This window comes from Siphateles boraxobius, unplaced genomic scaffold, assembly GCF_051911475.1.
Source record: "Siphateles boraxobius isolate OS27281-9 unplaced genomic scaffold, OSU_SipBor_1 2, whole genome shotgun sequence".
NCBI lineage: Eukaryota > Metazoa > Chordata > Actinopteri > Cypriniformes > Leuciscidae > Siphateles > Siphateles boraxobius.
The window spans coordinates 16,774,437-16,796,927 of NW_027508810.1; the positions used below are offsets into that span (position 1 = coordinate 16,774,437).

The window sequence follows — 22,491 nt, forward strand, 5'->3', positions numbered from 1 at the left end:
TGTTGTTGTAATTACCGTTGCTGTCGAAATATCTCCATGTTTTGTAATTTTTTCATAAATCATTATTGGTAACCTTTTACTGTACGTCTGTGTGTTTCCAAATATTTAACCAATGAAAAGTATTAGAAAGAAGTAATGACTAAACCTCGTAACTCCATTGGATCTTCAAACTGTCAGTAGAACTCCACCTCGCCTCTATCGTGAATGAAGTGCCGCACACATTTTGGACCATCTATGCATGTTTGCAATGCAAGGGTTAAAAAAAATGGTTCTTTAAATAAGTACAGCATTTTCTTTACTCAAAAAAACACTATATATAGCTATGATAAACTTTATAACTTGTAAGTTTATGAAAACATAAATGATGATGCACTTACTGCCTCAGATGTGGCTGTTCTAGACGGACAAAACATGTATGTCCGAAATTCAAAAACCTCCATTTAAGCTTGTTTTTTGGTAAAAATGTTAATATAATGACACATGCAAGTGTCTGACCATATATAAAGCAACAATATCAACTTTGACAACACAATGTTTAATTATTTAAAAAAGACTGTGTTTTTTCCATTTCCTGAAAAGTAGCGGTTTTGGACATGCAAGGTTTCCGCCCAATAGCGACAATATTTTTCTTGTCATTATCTGTGTTGTATATAATGCTTTGGTAATATTGTATGTAAACCCAATCATGCCAATAAAGTACTTTAAAATTGAAAATTAAATACTGTACACATGTAACGGTGGCTGTATGGATTGGACGAAGACAAAGGGAAATCCAAAATAAACAGTCTTCATTTATAAACAAACACGCATGAGATTTCTGGAGCAAAACTATCCACATCACATAAGTGTAAACGAGAAATGACCCAGAGCAAAGGAAACACAGGGCTGTAAATACAGTGATAGAAAAAGGAAACCAAGCTAGACACAGCTGAAACTAATGAGTAACTATATGAGAACCAATGAGGACATAATCATCAGCCTGACCGGGAACAGGAAAACAGGAACACAAACAAACCAACGTACAAAACGTCTTTTTCGCTGATATATTGTAGGAAAAAATTGAATATCGTACGTAATAAAATAGCTTTGCTTCTGAAAATTGACTAATTTTTTTAATGAAATATTGCAGTATTTATTTTATATCACAGCAAAGGCAAACTACAACAAACAATTCCTGATGGACAGAATCAACATTTTTTCTTATTGAAGTAGCCGTTTAACTCGGGTATACATCACAATATAGGGAAGAAAAGACTATGACAACTTTCCTTTCAAACTCACAGTGTTGCTTTTAGCAATGCTACTGCTCAAACCTGGACATATCAAACGCTCTCCGATCGGCCCTCGTGTTAACACACTCAACCAGATGAATTCAACACTATCAATGCCAAGCCTGCTTGTACACTATCCAATCTAATCCCAGACACCCACACATTCTTCCCCAATGCTCCCTGTGGTGTGTGCTCATGGGAAATCATTAGTGGCCTGTCTGAAACATGGCTCTTTCCTGCTGTAATTTACTCTGTGTTGCGGGTCTGTGTCCCTACGGCCTTGATTAATGTGATTGGGTGTGTGTTTGTCTCTGTGTTAGTGTGTGTATCCGGGCCCTTGGGGAGCTGTGGCACAGGAGTATAGAGATAGTTTGTGTATATGAGACTGTGTGTGATTGTTTCTCTCATTAGAGGGGTATTAATATCAGGCGGGCAACAGAGGATGTGCTGGCTAACAGTAACACTGAGATAAGAGGCGTCTCACAGAGAGGCTCTTTAAATATCCAATGCCTTTTATCTGTACCTCACACACCCCTGAGAGAAGCATTAGGACACACACACACACACACACCGACACACACACACACACACACACAAACAAACACACACACACACACACACACACACACACACACACACACACACACACACACACACACACACACACACACACACACGAACAAAAATACAAACACTGTTTTTGCACCTGGTTTCCACCAGAATGGTTTCCATGCACTTCAAGACATCAGTGCGCAATGTTTAATACAGACATATATCCTCAGCTGAAACAATGGCTTATCAGTACAGCTGAAAATACAAAAGGGATAGAATGGGAAGGTTAAATGACAAACGAGGCCCAAGTAGACAATGCTGGGATTTCTGTTATAATAGTAAAACAATAACCCATTCAAGACCACTCAATGAAGTGATTTTACATCAACTTATGGAGTTTGAGCAGGGGTTCTCAAGCAGGAGCCCGGGTCCAACTAGGAGCCATCAGCAAACACCCAATGCATGCAGGATGACTTAAAAAAATTAATTAATATTTATTTATAAAATTAAATAATCGAAACTCTAATTGAAATTAAAATGCTAAAAACACATAACATCGCATGTAAATGATAGAACTTTGAACAACTCAGAAGTTCTTATTTAGAAAGTATATTTATTTATTTATTATAAATATTAAATAAATAGTCTTGAGTTAAACAAGTGATATTTAGTTTAAACTATTAAATAATAATATTTAATATTGATTTAAATATTAGCCTATATTTGTAAACTGAATAAAATGTCCAAAAGGGTGATTTTATTAAATTAAATAGATTTTTTTTTTAGGTACATCCATCTGCAACAGGGAAAATATTTCATTGTCAACTTAGATAGTTGACAATAACTGTAACTCGAACTATTACTAAAACCCATACAATCAACATTTAAACTCAAATCATATTTTTCCTCCTTCACTAACTATTGTTTTTTTTGAAGAACATGCAGTTTGAAAACTGCATTGAGTGAGGTTAGTGTAAAGAGGGGTGCAAAAAAACTGCAAAATAACTGTAATAAACGATCAATGTTTATACTAATACTAATTATAATAATCACAGACAGATTTTTTCTGAAGAAAATGTGAGAGGTGCAAAAGTTACTAGCACTATATGTAGCCGAATTTAAGTGGTGTGCAGCAACAGGCTTGTGTGGGCTTTTTTTTTTTTTTTAAATGGTTTTGAATACGGCTCGTCACATCAGATGTCAGGAGCAAGATCCATAAGCATAGATTTAGCTATGGATGACATATTCCCAAACAGCTTGTTTATAAAACAGAAATCATTCTGACAGAGCATTTGACGGATAGTAACGCATAAGATCCGTTTTGAGGGCATATGAAAGAGCCACGTCCGATTGAAATCAAGTAAGAATACAGCGATTTCTTGGAACTGTCTTTCGCAATTCTCTTTGGTCATTGGATGCATAAGCTGAAGTGATTCAGAAAATATGCAGCAAGTGCCAGAGGTTATAAGCAGGGGCATCACTAGGCCCATTTTAGTAGAGCTTTAAAATAAAAAAGAGTGATAATATTTCACAATATTACTTAAGTAAAAAAAATTTTTACTTAAAAAAACTTAATTGTAACTTAATTCAATCAAGGAAACCTTTTCCACAAAATTAGTTTAGGTGGGCACAGCAAGAAAAAAAAACTGGTTAATTTAAGCCCGGGGTAGGCAAGTTCGGTCCGAGAGAGCCGCTGTCCTGCAGAGTTTGGCTCCAACACTGAAAAAAACCTCACCTGCCTATAGCCTTAGTAATTCTGAAGACATTGATTAGCTTGTTCAGGTGTGTTTGATTAGGGTTGGAACTAAATTCTGTAGGACAGCGGCTTTCTAGGATCGAACTTGCCTACCCCTGATTTAAGCAAACAAAATTTTGTTGAAGCAACTTAGTAAACTTAAGTTCCTCTGTCATACTAACTAGCAATAGCACACACCATGGTCGTCATGTAACCAATCAAAGCCTGAGCAAAAGCACCACTCTTCTGCGCAAAGGTAACCTCAAAACGCAAAAACATAAATCTTCAACATGACTGAACATTTCAACAAGTCTTTCTCTCTCTATTGAAAAACCCACGTAAATGTGTCTCTATAGCACGCATTGTGTATTATCGTGAAATTTATACGCGAAAATGAGTTTTTACGTGCATATGATATGCAATTTTTTGCCTCCATTTGATACGCCATGTAATACACACGCACCCCACACGACTAATCCTACCTGAATCCTACCCATGCGTATCATATGCACGTACCCTACCACTACTAAACCTACCCTAATCCTACCCATGCGTATCATATGCACGTAAAAACTCATTTTGGCGTATACATTGCACGATAAACACAATGCGTGCTATAGAGACGCATTTAGTGTGAACGACTTGAAATTACACTTAATTTTAAAATTTACTCTCCCATTTCAGTCTCACGCAAAGTATGCTGGGAACCCAGTTGATAATGAAATTACTTATATATATATATATATATATTTTGTGTTTGTGCGTGCGTGCGTGCATTTTTGATCAAATAAATGCAGCCTCTGTGAGCGTAACAGACTACTTTCAAAAGCATTGCAAAAATCTCACCGACTCAAAACTTTTAAACAGCAATGTATGTTTTTAACTTTAGATGTCTGCTTGACATCAGATCTATTAGGAGCTGTCACAGTCCCTCACTCATGACTGGTGATGTTCAAAGCTTTTCCCTCAGGTGTTCTGTCTGAGAGTTTCGAGGTGCAATGAGTGAGTGTGAAACAGCACAGGTCTGTTCTGTTCTCGTCCTCAGTGTCAGGTGAGATGTAACTACAGCAGAAGTCTGCATGCACCTCCTCATTTACAGCTGAGAGGTCAGAGGAGGAGGAGCTCCACTCCCTCAGGCACCCATCGGCTTCTGGAACACATATTTCTGCTCACTCCATCACTTTCATGCACCCTAAAAGTATGCTTTTCAATCTTGTTCTCTCTCTCTCTCTCTCTCTCTTGTCACCATTGCTCCCTCACCTCTGCTCAGTAACTGGTAAAAATAGTGCTTCATAAATCATGCATTCTTTTCCAGAGCAAGAAAGAGGGGGCACACTTTAAAAGAAGAAATGAGAGATAGAAAGTTCACATTCAATGAGAGGTTTGATGAGTTAAAATTTCACACTGTCGCCTGATAGAACATGGCCATGGGGCTCTTCAGACTGAGATGTAATACCATTGTTTTACAGCAGAATTAGATTCAGGTAGGAACAAGAATCATTCTGGATGAAAAATGGTTATCAGCCAGCAGGACAGACACTGTTACAAGGAACGGATGTAGCTTTTGGTTTGACACTGGACAGTTTAAAGTCAATCAAATTATACAGATGTAACATCTTTTATCCTATACTGTGAAATGTTAATTTTACGAATAAAAACGTGGCAAAAACATACAATTATCAATTTTAAATATCAATTTTAATATTCTCTATATATTACAGTTGGAGGAAAAAATTTGAATGTTTATACAGTGTGTTCAAAAAAGACAAGAAATTGTATTAGTTATGTGATATTTGTATGGGCAGACACTGTTTGTTTATTATTTACTTACTAGTTAAAGGTCTGATCAAATTTGATCACCAATTTATGCAAAAATCCATGGAAAATAATAAACGTATCTGAAGGTTCACATACATTTTCCTTCAACTGTACATTCTGTCAGCTGTGATTGCTAGAAATATTCAAAATAAATTGTTACATTGGTAGAGAAATGTCCCTGTCGTCCATACTCAAATCTACACCCATGTACCTTTGGGCTTAGCAGTGTCATTTTGACACATTTAAAATGTCAGTCTTCCTTGAATTCATTCCTCCATGGACAATCCTAGAACACAGGTTACATCAAGGGAGGAAAAACCATCACAGATTTTGGCAAGCAAGACGTGTCCCTGGTTCAACATATTTTGTTGATCCTAGAACAATATTCCTGTCTGAAAATGTAGTCCTAACTCTGTCCCTACCCCTAAACCTAACCCTACCCATAACATATCACTAAAATCAGAGGGGAATGATAGGTGAATAACACTGATGTAGAAGCACATAACCCTGGTTGGAAGCCGAAACTTGACAAACTGTAAATGTATCCCTGAAATCTGATTGGTTGATTGGAATGTTGTTCCAGGATCAATAAAAAAGTTTGATCCAGGAGCAAGTTATACTTAGTGAAATTACGTTCACCAAAATCACAGTCAGTCGGTTTACACTTTACAGCCAACTGACAGACAAACATGCTCAAACACCATCTTTGCCCTTATTGGCCATCCTCCTTTTATCTGGGTCAACAGCTGTTGATCATATAGAAGGGAGGAAAAAGGGGACGAGTGAAGGAAAGAGCACAAAACCCATTTTCTTCAGCACTGTTCCCTTGAAAAGAAAAATGCACAAAAAAAGAGCTTAAACTCACAGATAATCACACACCAGAGTGAAGACTGCCATGAATGTCATGAAGTTTCTGATCGATTCTCAACAAAAGCTGAACTCTATAGTCGTTGAACTCAACCAAGGGCTTCACTGTTTGTGAAGTTTTAAAATTCAGTAACTGTAACTAGCTTTTTTCAGTAAATAGCTTTTAAAATTCAGTAACTGTGTGTGGAAAGGTCACACACCTACACATGTGCTCTAACCATCAGTGTTGGAGAGTAGATAAAAGCATCAATGCCACAAACGTAACTGCATTTTCAGTAGTGTGATGGTAGTTCAGCTGTTTTCAAAGTACTATAGTATTGTAGAAAGCAGAAATGTAACATTGCAATTTCTACATTGCTGTTTTTTGATACTACAGTAGTCAACATGCTCTCTGTCCTGTTTCATACAAATTTCATACATTTACTTTTTTTAAATTATTCACACATGTAGTGCAGGGAAGTTTGGTTTATTCAGGCAGTTTAAAAGAATGAGCCTTTGTTATCAGTTTTTTCTTGGTTTGATATCAGGGGATAACATACCACTGGATGGTGCGATTGACCAATCAGAATCAAGCATTCCACAGAGTAAATGACAGCTAAATATCAAAGCAGCTTACTCAACACTAACCATGTTTCCATCCAAATTGTGAATGTAATTTAAAACTAAATGTTGACATGACCTGTTGAGGCAACATCACAGGACTTTTTTGAAGCACATTGAGGAATTTATTTGGTAAATGTATGATAGTTAATGTGTATGGAGCTCCACATATGACATGTAGAAAAAACAGATATTGTGGCCATGAATTAATAATTCGTTCCAACGATTTAATTCGGGCCATGTTTTATTAAATTACTTCCTTGTTTTAGTTAAATCGTGATTATTTTTTCCTTCGTTTTAGGTAAATCATGGCCACGTTGTACTAATTTGTACCCTCTTTTTAATTTAGTTAAATCACTGCCACAAATCTTTCTCACAAATCGATCGTGTTTATTTCCCTGAATTTCATGTGTGTGGCTCTGTATTTGTGCATGTCTTCTTAATAAATAACAAATCTAACCACCTCAAGTGATTTTTCTAGGGAAATTTTATTTCTTTATTTCTTTTGAAACCCAGCTAGTGCTAACCTCAAACTTGAGACACACTCTCTCTCCGCCACACGCACTGTCCTGTTATTAAGCAATAAAGTACAGAACCAGCTTCACGAGCGTCAGTGTCAATGGCACTTTACGCTGAAGGACGCATTACCATATATATGGAGGTCTGGGTGAACATACAAACACCTGTACTGAGTAAACACAGACTTTAATATTGTATCTCTCTCAGATATCCATAAAATGGATTGACTGACATTTCTAGAGCACATATATTTAGCAACAGATACATATGCAAGAGAAATTTGGACATTAGATATGGAAATATTATCATTCAGTGTGATGGCATATATTAACAGCCTTTGGCAATGTGTAGTGAGGTTATTTTTATGTGTGCATCACACAGTAGAGCTTTAATGTGAAGTTACATGGCCAAAAAGTATAAGATGTAATAGTTCCTCTAGGACCCCGCTGTTAAAACTTCACAGGAGCCCCATCAAGCAGCCCGATTTCCCCTTCAGGAATAAATAACATGTTCATATTCCTCTTATCAAAGGCCTCTCTGATCTCCACAAATACTGCGTGAACCAAACACAACCACAGTCATAAACACACTTACACACACCCACGCAGTACCGGCGAACCGAAGGTGGAGTATTTTACACATCGCGGAGGAGGGGATAAGTGGAAATGGAGCTTTGATGAATAATGTGAGTGCATTTCGCTGCAGCAAGCTAGTGTGTGAGTGTCTTACGCCAACGGAAAGCTAGGTGTTAAAGTGGAAAGTTTAGTACGTCGTCCCCCCATCATGCAAAAGCAGAACAAGCTCCACCATTGCTCACATTCAATATTCAATGAGCACTTGCCCTCCTGATCTCGCTAACATACGCTAGCAATTGGAGTGTGTTATTGCTGTTAAAACTCCTCCTGTTCCCGTGAAAGGGCCATCAGCGAGAAAGGTTTGTCGGTTCCTGGAGAGCGAGGGAATAGGCTACTGTAAGTGTTCGGGTAAAAATATTTTAGAGTGTTCTTATGCAAGCAGCAGCCAGGTGAACACATCTGAAATGGTTAACGAAGGGAAACGAGTGGGAGAATTGGACACTCTTTCACAAATAAACATCTATCCTGTGATGAACTTACTCATCCCCTTACCTGAGTCCCCAATTCACATAGTGATGAAAAAAAAAGTGAGATGGGAGGAAAAATTATATCTCAATGCTTTGGCATTTCCTCTCATAGCTGTTGTGTTCTGTTACAAAAGTATTGTTTTCCCCAAGAAACTGCATTATCTCGCATAGTTTTTTTATCCGCCTCATATGATTCCCATCACCAGTTTTACACTCACCTGCAAAGTTTTGCAAGAGTACACACAAAAGCACTGAAATATAATTTTCCCTCCAATTGCATTTTTTTCCATCACCATGTCCCTTTAGGGCAGTGGTATTAAAATGGCTGACCACGGTGTGGTTCCAGAACATGGCTTGGTTCCATCTGGACCACGGGACATAATTGCGGCATTTTACCGTTTCTACAGTTTAAAGTGAGCAGAGTGGCAAAATAACGGAGCGGTTCACACCAAAAGGTAATGGTCTTTTAGAGCTACATCATCTAATATATTTATCCAGAGAGCCAAACGCGCTTTATTCAAGCCCTTTCCGCTCCATGCACATTGCCTCTCTCTCCCGCTAAAGACATAAAGCACCACATTAAGAGCTGCGGGTGACGTGGTAATTTTAACAACAGTTGCAGAAACATAGTGAGCAGAAAAATAGATACTTTTTCTAAATCACTGCAGAAAACGAGAATGCAACAAATACTGAACAAAAATTATCCGTATAGTCATACGGATGACTCCGAACAGGTTTGTTCACGCGTGGCACCTTTAGATGTTTTGCTTTTTTCATACATTTAACATTATTAATTAGCATATTACGAGCATTTCATCATAAATAATGTTATGATTTGGAAAAAATTTTAGAGATGGCAAGGGAAGACAAAAACTTTAAAAATCAAGTTAACATTGTTTTGTGATTATAATGAGAGTTTTGATTATCAGATTATGTATGTTGTTTGTTTTTACAAGTTTATTCAATATAAAAATACTTTTCTTAATGTTTATTCAGTCCCAATGCCTTCTATATGCCATACATGTAAGCAAGCAAGCAAGGTAAGTGTCTAAATGTAAAAAAAACGTTGGGAGAAATATTTAGTTCTTTGGTAAAATTGTTAAAAATGCTTAGACATCACTGCTTTGGCTCTTAGGGCCCAATATTCTCATCTTTGATGACTATTTTGAGTGTTTAGGATTGATTATTTTACAAAGTACTACTGCTGCCCTGATGGAAATGAATAACTGTTCCAAAAAACTATTGTCCGGACTCCGGACCTGAGCTGGGAAAGGAAATATAGAGACCGTACCTCTTGGAACTTTAATTAAATACCCCTGCTTTATGGACTCCATAGATTTTTGTTTGGAAAATTTTTGAAAAATACATAAAATACAAAAATAGACCTCCAACCATTTTTTGGAGAATGGTTTTATTAATTATTTTGATTTGAATAATTATTGAGATAATTTAAGTCAATTAAATAATTAATAATAGTTAAATATACACATTATGCACTTTGAAATCTTATAAATATAAACAAATGAAATATTCCCACTTTTTTGTTTGTTAAGTATACATTTTATTGTTTAATAGTAAAGGCTGATTATAGGATTGAATTTACACGCCTCTAAAAAGACTGAAGAGTCATTAAAAAGTCTGTGTAAATACACATTTTGCAATAATTGTTTTAAATTTATTTAATAAAAATGGCATTACTTTTTTATATTTATTTTTAAAAGTACTAAAAGAATAATTAATGGCCATTAGAAAACCGAATTGTTAAGAAGAATTGGAATTGTGCCATCTTGGACAGACACTGTAGCTTGACTACGCAAAAACACGCTGTAGCTCAACTATTACTCTGCATGTAAATGTACTTGCTAATATTGATGTCCTGAGAAATCTTGATCGTTTTTTTTTATTTTGATAGCCCTAGGCTCTGTTAACTACCAATCAGAAAACTAGCCAATCAAAAATCCCTGTGAGTCATTTCACTCATTCAGGTCTGCTGACATTGGGTTTGCTGACATGTCTTTGTAGGTTGAGGTTTTGGAGCAAAATGGCTTAAGTTAGCAAAATGGCTGAAATTGCCAACAGCGCTCAAATCCGCACTCTGTTTCTGAGACCATGTGTCACTCACCTGTGCGCTGACTTTGCTTTTGGCCACCACAGCTTGTTTGAGAGCCTGTCTGATAATGACGTGCAGTCTGAGGACAACAGACTCGATGTCCTGCTCCCCCTTCATGGCAGTGGCGAGTGATCCCAGTTCCTCCACGTATGCCCTCCAGTGAGGCTGCACCTCCGCCGCTCCCCCTAGACACGCTCCCATGGTGCTGACACACAGCGGGCGGCACGGCCGGGCCTCCAGCAGGCCTTGACAGTGAGGGCAGTACCAGAGCTTCAGCAGCGAGCGCCCGCAGTCCCTGCCCGCCCGCAGGTGCTGGGTGGTGTTGACAACTTCGATGCCCAGGTTCAGCGCTTGCAGGAAGACACGAGTGGCCAGGAGCGAGCGAGACAGCCGGGTCATCATCATCTTGGGAAACGACCCGAATGCAGAGGTTCCCCGCCAGGCCCCACGGAGGCACTCTTCCGAGATGCCCGTCACTGCCCCGTTGCCAAGAAGACGCCTGTATGTGAGAGGAAAAAGGCGGGAAAAGAAGGTGGAGACCATGTCGTTTACATTAGCGTCCGAGCCCAGGATGTAGAGAGACATGTCCATGAACAACTGTGTTACGGCTCCACTGGCTCCGGTGCCTAAACCGGGAAACTCCTCCCGTATCAGCGTCAGAGTGGAATTACGACCTAGACGGAGCACCATGTCAAAGGCCTCTGAAAAAAAAAAAAAAAGAGATGAATGGAAGGGTAATGATGACAGAGTACACTAACTCTCAGAAAAAATGATGCAAAAGCTGTCACTGGGGCGGTACCCTTTCAAAAGGTACTAACTGCACACTTTAGGAGTAAATAAGGTACATAGGTGTACACTTTGAAGGGGTACCACCACTGTGACAGCTTTTGTAAAAAAATTCTCTTGAGTATCCAAAACTATTTGAGCATTGAACCATTCAATTTGGTTGAAATATAGTCCTCCATATACGTTGCACATAAGCCACAGACCAGGAATAAGGCTAGGGCCAAAATGGCAGACAATTGATTACATCAATGAGCTTGTGTTCTGGGTGATAGACTTCAGCCCTTTAGATATGTACAATGATTTTGGTTATTTTGACTTAGGGCTTTTTCACACCTGACTCATTTGGAGTGTTTGTTTTGGAACCTGGTGCGTTTTCTCCCTTAGTTTGGTTCGTTTAGGCATATATAAAAACGGCAATCATGCTCGGATCTGCGCCAAAACAATCGCTTTGAGTTCACCTGAACAAGGAGTGCTCGGCCCGATTGAAAATGAACTCAGGGCGGTTCTCTTGAGGTGAGAAAGCAATTCAACCAAACAGACCAACGAACCAAGCGGTATCAACATTTATAATGGGAACTGTTATATAAAATGCAGCAGTGTCTGATTCTGTGGGTGAGCACATTAGTTATCGCAGTTGAAAACCAAAGAGCACCTCTTCATCTTAAAATGTTGTATAATTGCTCTTCTCCATTCATTGCAAGAATGCTGTCCCGACAAAGCCTTGATTCCTGCTCTAACTGCATTTTAAATTACATATACTGCATGTATTCAGAACAAAGCAAGTGATCTACAGGTCTGAAAATGCCCTTAGTGGCTCTCAAACATGAATATACACTTTACAAAATATATCAATTAAATAATTATATTAATATTAAATGTATAATTTTCCAATTTGATATTAGTAATTATGTATTGCCTCAGATTAATCTTAAATACTTTTTTAAATATTGCATTACATTTACATATTACATATACTATTTAGACTATATAATATAATTTATTTGAGTCAAAAGTACTTAGACATTCTATAAGTAACTATACTATAACTATAAGTAACTTTGTAACATGTCAACTAGCAGTCGTTAGATTATTAGTAGACTGTCTAGTTAATATCTGCTAAAACTTTATTTTGATGGTTCCCCAACAGACATTCCACTGACTAAATGTAACTTGTCAACTTATTCTACTAAACTGAACCCCAACACCTAACCTAACAGTCCACTAACACTCTAGTAATTCTGTAATGGAGTTAGTGGTCTTAAGTGGACCATCGAAATAAAGTGTAACCCAAATAAATGATGTTCTTTTGATCTTTCTATTCATCACAGAATCCTTAAAAATATGAATCATGGTTTCCACAAAAACATTAAGTAGCACAACCATTTTCAACATTGATACTAATAAGAAATGTTTATTTAGCACCAAAGCAGCATATTAGAATGATTTCTGAAGGATCATGTAAAACTGAAGAATGGTGTAATTTTAATTTAATTTTAATACAGTATATTATTTTAATTTGCAATAATACTTCATACTATTAATATATTTACAGTATTTTGATCAAATAAATGCAGCCTTGGTGAGCATTTAATAAAATGTATATTACCTTACACAGCTACTTAACTGTTCTGTTTACAAATTTGAAGACAGCTTGTGACGAAGGCCTAAGACTACTAGATAAGTTCTGCCACAAGAACTAGGTGCAACTGAATGAAGTGCTAAGTTAGACTAAGTTAGTTACTAAGCCCTTGGTGTAAACTTTACAAATAGCTAGTGCAATTCTAACCATGAACTAGCTAATCAAGGTCTTCAGGATTACTAGAAATTTCCAAACATGTGTGCTTGAGAACATTGCTGAACAGAAAGGTGGTTCTCCAGGAGCAAATTTAGACACCCATGTTCTAAGGCATCAAATCTATTCAACTTAAATGAAAAGCCCTTGGATACGCAATAATCCACAGAATCTCTTCCTCACAGAGACACGCACAATCCTAATCCCTAAAAGATGAGAGAAAGTGAGAAAAAAGGAAAATAGAATTAAAGCTTACTCTCTAGATGAAAACCACAATGTCCTTTTAAAACAACAAGAGCGCTTTTCAAGAGTTGTATAGCTTTAAAAAGCATTCATTCATCTGTGCAGGATGCTGTGAGAGAGATTCTGAGATTTTCAGAAAACAGAGCACAAAGAGACGAGACATAATCAGAAGCATCTGAAAGCTCTCTGTGAAGCCTTATCAGCAAGCAGGCAAAGAGGGATTGCTACCGAATCCACCCAGGCAACCAGGGAGACCAGAGACGAGAGGCTGAGGGGATTTAGGAGCATGTGGAGAGGAAAAATAAAGGCTAGAGGGAGGGAGAAAGACATATGAGTGAAAGAGAGGAAAAAGTGCCTTGAGTTCTTCATCCAGAGAGGGTGAAGGTGGTTGACAGGTGGGGAGTCTGTAATTAGACCTTTAGTCTGCAGAGCTGTGATATAAGCATGCTGCCGAGCTGAATGTTCACATCCACATACGCGAAGAGCTCCATCTATCTCTCCCAGGGAGTCCGGCTCTCAGGGGCAGGGCATATTACATCAGCACAACATGCTGGAGGAGTTTATGGATTGCACTGATTTAGATGAGATAGAAATCAGTCAGCACTATATCACAGAGCAGTTAGAAGTCTCAAGGTGCTTTTAGACATCTGGACATTCACTCTCACTGGCTATGCTCGGAATTATATACTACCGTAATACTCATACTATATATGTAGTATACAGTACGCTTAATGTGCGGTGCACAGCATACAAATGTTTTGTTTGCATGGGATTTCTTTTGAAAAAAGTACACGTCAACAGAGCATATATTTGCAGATACTGTTTGCGGCGATGCAATGTGCTCCACCTGACTTTATTTACTGGGTGATGATCTGGACATAATATCAACCACAATTTTGAACAACTCATTTTTTAGTCATTATTTTGATTGGACGTAAATTTTTCATAAAATGCAAATAAAAAGCAAAATTATTATATTTATTTTTGCGATGATAACTGAACTACATTTGACTTAACCTAATTACGTTGCATTTTACTCTATGTAAAATGTAGAACTCTTTGTCCTATTTGAAATGTTTATTGTTGCATCATTATTTTAATTAAGACTATATACAATACACTGCTATTCAAAATTTTGGGGTCAGTAAGATTATTTAATGTTTTTGAAAAAAAATCTCTTATACTCACCAAGGTTGCATTTATTTGATCAAAAATACAGTAAAAACAGTAATATTGAGAAATATGATTACAATTTAAATTAACTGTTTTATATTTAAATATTTCATGCTGAAGAAAAAATTCTTCTTATTATCAATGTTGAAAAGAGTTGTGCTGCTTTTGTTAACTTCAATTTTTTTCAGGATTCTTCGATGAATAACAAGTTTAAAAGAACAGCATTTATTTGAAATAGAAAAATGAAATATTAATATTAATAACTATATTATATTATATATATTAAAAATATAGTAGGCTATATAATGTGCAGTAAGCTACTATTCTATCCACAGTCACACACAGAAAATAAATTAACAGAAATAGTCCTGAATCATTTTTCAAATCTGCATTGTAAAAGTAGTGTCAAGAGCTACGGTATGTTCAGGTTGGAATTGCAAAGAGAACTGCATATTATGCACAATATATACTCTCTATCGAGTATCTAACCATAAACATTTTAAACAGTAGAATGCTACACAGTTGTCTCATGACCTCATTAGAGAGTAGAATACAGTTAATCTCAGTAATATACACATTTATTTTGCATGTTTAATCCCATTTTGTGTAAAGAATGTAACCTTTTGGCAGTCTGATCAAATGATGAGTCAAGACGGAGGTTAAATATCTCAGTTAATAATGCCTCAGGTTCATTTGTCTCACTGAAAATGGAAGGTCAAGTGGAGCGCATTGCATTGTGGGATACAGCATCTCACGCTGTGTGCTCTGCTTGCACGCAGCACATTTTGGCAAATGCATTAAGTCACCCGAGTATTCAATAGCCTACAGACACCCATTTACATACTGTGCACAGCATACATACTGCAACACCAGGAGAAGTATGGCATTTTGAACATTCCCATTGAGGCATACAACTGCAAAGTGGCTTAGAGATCAGCCGGCATACACATACACAGTCAATGAATGATCCCGGGGTGTGTTTGGCTGAGATTTATCATAACAGGGTGAGTAATGTGGTGTTTAGGGAGACAGTGTCTAGTGCTCAATGCTGATGTTAGCAGTAATGCAGCATCGCGGGGACGGAAGCGAGCGTTTCTGTGGCTCACCGTAAGTTTGGGCTGTAAGTTTACCCGCCTATAGCAGACAGCACACAACACACACACACACACACGCACACACACACACACACACACACACACTTCTCTGTGATCAACAAGCTCTCAGATGCACTGAATGCCAAACAGGACGCTCAGGGAGACACTCTTGCATGTTAAAGAATAACAACAGACACATACAGAATGTCACACGCACGTCAATTCATATGCAAACACATTCATCACAGCACACCAACTCATGCTGTTTGCAAAAGCACCAGCATAAGTATCACACTCATGTCAGACAACAGTATTTATATTTATAAACAAACAGTGACACACACAAGATGAAATGTAATGAGAAATCACAATGACATTTGTGATTAAACCAGGTTATATAAATAACAGAGTTGAAATTAAGATAGAGATCCAGACCCAATAAAAAAACAATAAAGTTCAGATCCAGACCAAAACCTAAAAGAACCAAGAGGTTTATTTTACTTAATAGTGTTCATTTTACACACCAAGACAAGGGCTCCATGACCTTGGCCAAAATTGGGTAATTTCCTGTAATTATTCATTTTTAATTAATGTATAAAAAAAATTGTGTAGGACAACTGCATGCCATATTCTTAATGTAGGCTAAAACTAACTTAATTGCTGTTTATACATCAGTAAATCAAGACAGTGGAAAAATAGTCCATTTTTATATTGGCCCTCTCAGGAGCATGAAAACAGAAACAATTGTTGTTCAAATCTTGAATAATTATACACAGAAAGCAAGCATTGTGACAATATTAGAACACCCCATTATTACTGAATCTGTCACTCAATGCAACTTTCACTTGACTGTTTGAGCGTGTGCCACCGCTGACAACAATTTAGAAGTGTTTATTCCCTTTTTATTCACTGTTATAAAATATGCATTTGTGGATGAGACCACTTACTCATTAGGACCGGTTGTTGTAACTAAATTGCATTACATTACAATGAAATTAAATGGAAATGCTTATTGCTGTCATTATTAGCTCTGTTATGGACTGTTTTCTTGTCTGTGACCACAAGTTAAGACCCAAATCCAGATCAGATTAAAGAGTCAGACCAAAGCCACATTTTAGTGTTCTAATAAAGCCTCAAAACCAAGACCACCAGACTAAGACTCCATCTCTAACTGATCTACATAAATGCCGCACTAAAACACCATAACCCATCAAATGCATACAGTCACACAATTTCACTTTTAATCATGCATACACAAAGGCTATATCCTGGAGCTTTGTGTTACTAATGTCTTGAGGTGTCTGCTTCCAAGCCACCAAGAACAAAAGATGGAGAACGAGAGAGAGCTCTGCTTCTTTCCTCTCTACTTCATCAATCTCTCTGAAAGCCTTGTGTAAGGCAGACAAAAGCCGCTGTATCACTTACAAAGCCATAGTGAGCTTAAAAAGTGGGAGAGAGCGTTTCGCTCTCTTAATGCAATGCTGTATTTGAGCAGAGGGGTCATACAGATCACGGTTGAATTCAGTCTGCTCTTGTTTCCTGCGTCTGATCTGGGCTATGGGTCCACGGGCAGGTCTATTATCAGATGTCGCCTAATGGGTGAGCACAAATGTCTTACAAAATACAGAGCACTGGGAATATGGTGGTTGCGTTTGCTAGATCGGTCTAGTAGAAGCCTGACAAAGTTATAAAAGTTATAAGCTCAAGGAGATGTTCACTGTTGTGTAAGTGTGGTGGACTCATTTCGAAATCCAACTTCAAGTGGTTCCATCGTTTGATCGGATGCTTGGATCTGCTCGAACTAATAAAATACGCTTTGTATCTTAAAATAGGCTGATATCCGCCATAATAATACACATGAAGTGAAATTTGTTTTTGTAGAAACAATTTTCACTCAGAAATTGCTAGCAAATTTAATAGTGACACATTTAAAGTCAAATTCTGTAGTAGAAAGTAGAAAGACTGAAATAGCATTTTCCTTGTAAAACCTACTCCCTATAAACTATGATCAATATCATATACTGATAGTGCAAAGGGTCATACACACAAAACAACATCAGGGTAATACACTAAAATGATGCAAAAACATTAACTAAATAACAGAAAAGTATTTAAAGCGATAGTTCGCCCAAAAATCTTAATTCTTGATTCATTTACTCACCACCATCAGTTTCAAATCTGTATTTAATAAAAAAATTAAAAAAGGATGTTTTAAAGAATTGAAAAACTAAAACTACACTGGTCCCTCTGAGCCTCATTGTAAAGAAAGGAAAAAAACATCTATTCCTTTAAATAAAATATAATCATGTTTAATCCATCACACAAGTTCAGAATGTTTATTTCCAAAAGATCATATTATTGTATTATTACAAACTTGTTACCAGTATCTGCAAAATCCACTTTTGGTTGACATCTACCAAAGAGGAAATCCAGTTGCTTGTGTCCTGCTTTTTATATCACTGAACATACATGACATTGACAGAGGATGAAGCTGCATTTTATTTTTACATATGCATCACGTCTGTTCTCTTTTCTAAACAGAAAAATGATATATCCTTTCAGCTCACAAACTAAGTACCTCTTCAATCATGGTTAAGAGTTTAGATAAGAGTTACTCTGCACTAGGATGTTTCACAGGTATCTGATTTCCAACCACTCAGGTGATTTATCATTAATGCCAATGGATGTGTAACCAAGGAGCTCTGATGGTGCTATATTTATGATCCAACAGATAGATGAACGCAAGCCAAATCGATTCAGTCATAGTGTTAGGAGTATGCATCAACAAGGGCAGAGTGAATTATGACATTGCAGGAGGCCAAAATTATGAGTGGAAAGTAATTACGAAACTCATAAATATGTATGATGTTACATTTAATTCATTGTATATGAGTTTTGAGCTGGTAAGAATCTTAAACACTAGTTACTAGAGATGCACCAATAACAATACTGCGCCGTGTACTCGTACTCGTAAAAATGCTCCGATACCAACAACCGATGGCGATACCACACAATACAGTACCGTGCTTATGACAAAGAAACACCGACAAACAGAGAGCTGGATATATCAGAGAAGCATGGCTATGAAGTAGGGATGCACCGATACCACTTTTTTCAGAACAAGCCCGATACCGATATATTTATTTTTGCTACTTGACGATACCGATACCTGTATTTTCACAACATTTTTTTATTATTATTATTTTTTTCATATTGGGTAGAGAAAGCAAAATAATATGAATCATATTAGTTGGCTTAATTTGTTTAGTAAATATATATTTCCTTCAGTTATTTTCATGCTTAACTAAGCCTGCTAAAATGTATTGAATGGGTTTGTGTTACTTTCACTGTTCGTATTGCTCTATCATATTTTATCTTTCATTTAATTGCACAGCACATATTTAGAGCTGCTCCAGCAGGGCTCAGTGCTAAGGATTGGGTTAGTGATTCAGATATTTAGATACAGGTGAAATATCACAATTCTATATTACAATTTTGATACTACAGCAAATACAAAACTACTAGCCTAATTAAAAACATTATTAAAGTAAGCAGTCAGTAATAAAATAAGAACAAATAATCCAATCACAAATAGCACAAATTAATACAATAGAAAAAAGATAAAAATAAAAGATTTTTTTAAATAAAATATGTTTTGGGGGGGGTTTCAGGTAGGCCTAGGTCTAACAGTTCAGGTACATAAATTTACACAGTAATCAAATGTGTAAAATAACACTGCATATTCATCACTGTATAAATTACATATAGTTGGATCTTTATAAAGTTACAAAAGTTATTCAGTCAAGAGCAGTGAGTGATTAATTTGTCCTTTGTTTGATTAACATTAAAACAAAGCAGCACTTTTATTAGGCGCTGTCCCTTTAAGACCTAATGCAGGGGACCTATAGGGTATACGTTCACTTGAGATATAACCGACTATGTTTACTAGGATACTCACCAAGTTCCAAGATGTGCATTTTTGAAGCAGCTCTAAATATGCCATGTGCGAAAGATAAAATATGATAGAGCAATAGAATGAATAATGAAAGTAAAGGAACCATGTACAACACGTTTTAACAGGCATAATTAAGAATGAAAATGACTGAATGAAACAAATTTGCTTAAATTAAACCAATGAATATGATTTCACATGTTAAGCTTGTTTAAATAACCATTTTTGATTGTGTTTGTTATGGTAGTTGCCTTTGTGTGTTAATAGCACCTTATTGCCAGTATGACAGTATCGTTCTTCTACAATATCATAAAGCCATGGAAGCACAAGGTGTTCACAAGGTTCAAGAGACACTGCCCTCAAGACACTGACCGCATGACCCACCATTTACACAAATGGACTTTCAGCAGGGCTTCCTCTTATACACTATAGGAGGAATTTAGAGTGGATGTCACATTTTCCATGTGTAAGAATGAACAAAAAGCACATTTACAGTAATAAATATAGTATAAAGCTCACAAAGGTCAATGTCACAAATGTGCTTATTTGATTAGTGACCTAAAAGTAGTGCAGAATCTGAAATTCTTTCTTATTCGTATCATTATTCTTTTTTTAACATTTTTAATATCCTAGAACTTAACTTTATTTCCAAGTTTAAACGGGATTTAATAAAATTGTAGTGTCAGACTTTAGGAACCAACTATACATGTTAACATGAATGTCTACAGTGGTCCTCTCTCTGATAAAATGTTCCCACTTTATTGTCACATGACAAGACATCCTTAATTTGACTAATTTGGAGGATTAAAATATTTTAAACATCAATAATAATATTAGTAATATTAATACAATATAACAAAAATATCCAAATTGATTTCAGTTTAAAAATAAAGTATGTTAAACAGACAGATTTGAACTGTTTAATAGAACACGAAACATCCCTCTACTCCCTCTTTACTTTTTCATCTTGAGACAGGAAGTCAAAATGCACTGTTCCCGCTCCACTTTCTGCAGACCCTACAGGTAGCAAAGCTTACAGTTTGAAAGGTGAACATTTATAGAAGAGTATTCATTTAGATTAGACTTTAATCAATACATCAATCCAGCGAGCGCTCGCTCTAAACCAGTTGCGTGTTCTGACATATGCAGGGCCGCTGCAGTAATTAAAGCTGCTCAGAGGCGTAGTTCGGACATCCATCAGAGGCTCATACACTCATTATTCCCGCCAGGCGCAGATCATCAATAAATTAGCCATGCAACGAGCCCAATCAATTTCCCTGATGGAGTGTCACCTCTAGACGCCGGGGAGAGTGATGGGGGAGAAAGCATTGGCACCTGGCCCCTCCCCCGCCGGACCGCCAAGGAGCTTGGAACCATCAACGCTAATAAAGTCTCTATCTGCCAGATGTAAAGCGCGCTTCATACATCACCCGTAAGTTATATGCATTTGGAATGGCTCCATTGATTACGGCCGAGTTTGTTTGCCCAGACGAGGATGAAGGAGCATGCGATAACTTAGAGTGCCCGCGTAACTCGAGCGCCACACCTGCAGAGAGGTTTTAAATGGGTGGTCAGGGTCTGGATGCCAGGGGGTGATGAAGTAGCGTGCGGGAAGCTGTAAAAGTGCAATGGTGGAGTGGTAAGAGGAGGATAATATTTCCTGTAAGGGAGGAGAAGGATTTCTGGTAAGGTCCCGATAGTATCGCTCCGGCCACGGGCTGGACGGCATTGGGTTACCAACACACTCACTCTTTTCCGCCTCTCTCTCCACTCCTCAACCATTTTCATTGCCTGAGAGACCTCTCTTATTCATTGACAAATGGACTTCTGGGAAGACACACAGATGACTAACCAAAGAACAGGAACTGCTCTCTCCTCCTTCACTCCTAGATCATATTATAAGAGAATCTAAGCAGGCCGTATAAATGCAGCATGTTCATGTGATATCAACTTAATTTCTCACTCATTAATCCTTTTAAATATTTTCCAAGTAAACGTGCTCATTGTTTATTAAATTCTCAATCTGAAGGGTCAGTGGATGCAGCAATTGGCGCCAGGAACACGGACAGAGTGACCAGAGTGACTTTTATGTATGGATCACATTGATTTCTTGTTCTGAGACTTTACAGGGGGCAAAGTTGAGTCCCAGACTCCAGAGGAAATAAACACAACCTCTGTGTTGGACTGCAGCTGCTAAGCTCCTTAACAATAGATGGCTGATCCCATAGATCCACACACACAAATTTATACAACAACCTGACGCCACTTAATCAAAGTCTTGATATGGGCTGCATTGATTTCTGAATCTCAAAAACAGTGAGCTGGTGAATATAAGACAATTTGCCTTTATATATATATAGGGATGAATTTTCCAGGTCATATTTCCCCTCAGGTTAGTGGTGCAACGGATCACAAAATTCACGGTTCGGATCATTTACAGTTTTTGAGCCACGGATCGGATAATTTTTCGGATCAGCAAACAAAAACAAAATAATTATATACATATAAAAAGCTGTATTTTGTTTTTTTATTAACATTAATGACACAGACAACAGTAGGAATATTAGGTGTCTGCTGTCACTTTAAGACTGCATGCACGGATCGAAAAAAATGACAAACATCCGTTTCTTTCTCAACTGGTCACTTATGACATAACCGAGAGAATACTTGCTGAGACGGGTACACGCACGCACCCCCCTCTCTCTGCGTGCGTGCGTGTGCTTCGGGTGCAGATAACACACATCCAAATGAAAAACTTTCACTCTATGATGGTTAAACTTTACAGTTAATCCGCAAATCCCATGCGTGCCGAACCGTGATGCCTGGTCCATACGGATCACGGATCAACTGCGATCCTTTGATCCCCTACCTCAGGTA

The 22,491-nt window shown here is 37.4% G+C and overlaps 1 protein-coding gene across 6 annotated transcripts in view; it reads right to left on the bottom strand.

Annotated features, from left to right (window-relative positions):
* gpc3 (glypican 3) overlaps window positions 1–22,491 on the bottom strand; it is a 141,057-nt gene that overhangs the window by 64,416 nt on the left and 54,150 nt on the right. For all 6 annotated transcript variants that reach the window (XM_077236160.1, XM_077236161.1, XM_077236158.1 and 3 more), the window contains one exon: window positions 10,587–11,275. In XM_077236160.1, the coding sequence (XP_077092275.1) occupies window positions 10,587–11,275 (689 nt within the window). The remainder of the gene's footprint in view (window positions 1–10,586; window positions 11,276–22,491) is intronic.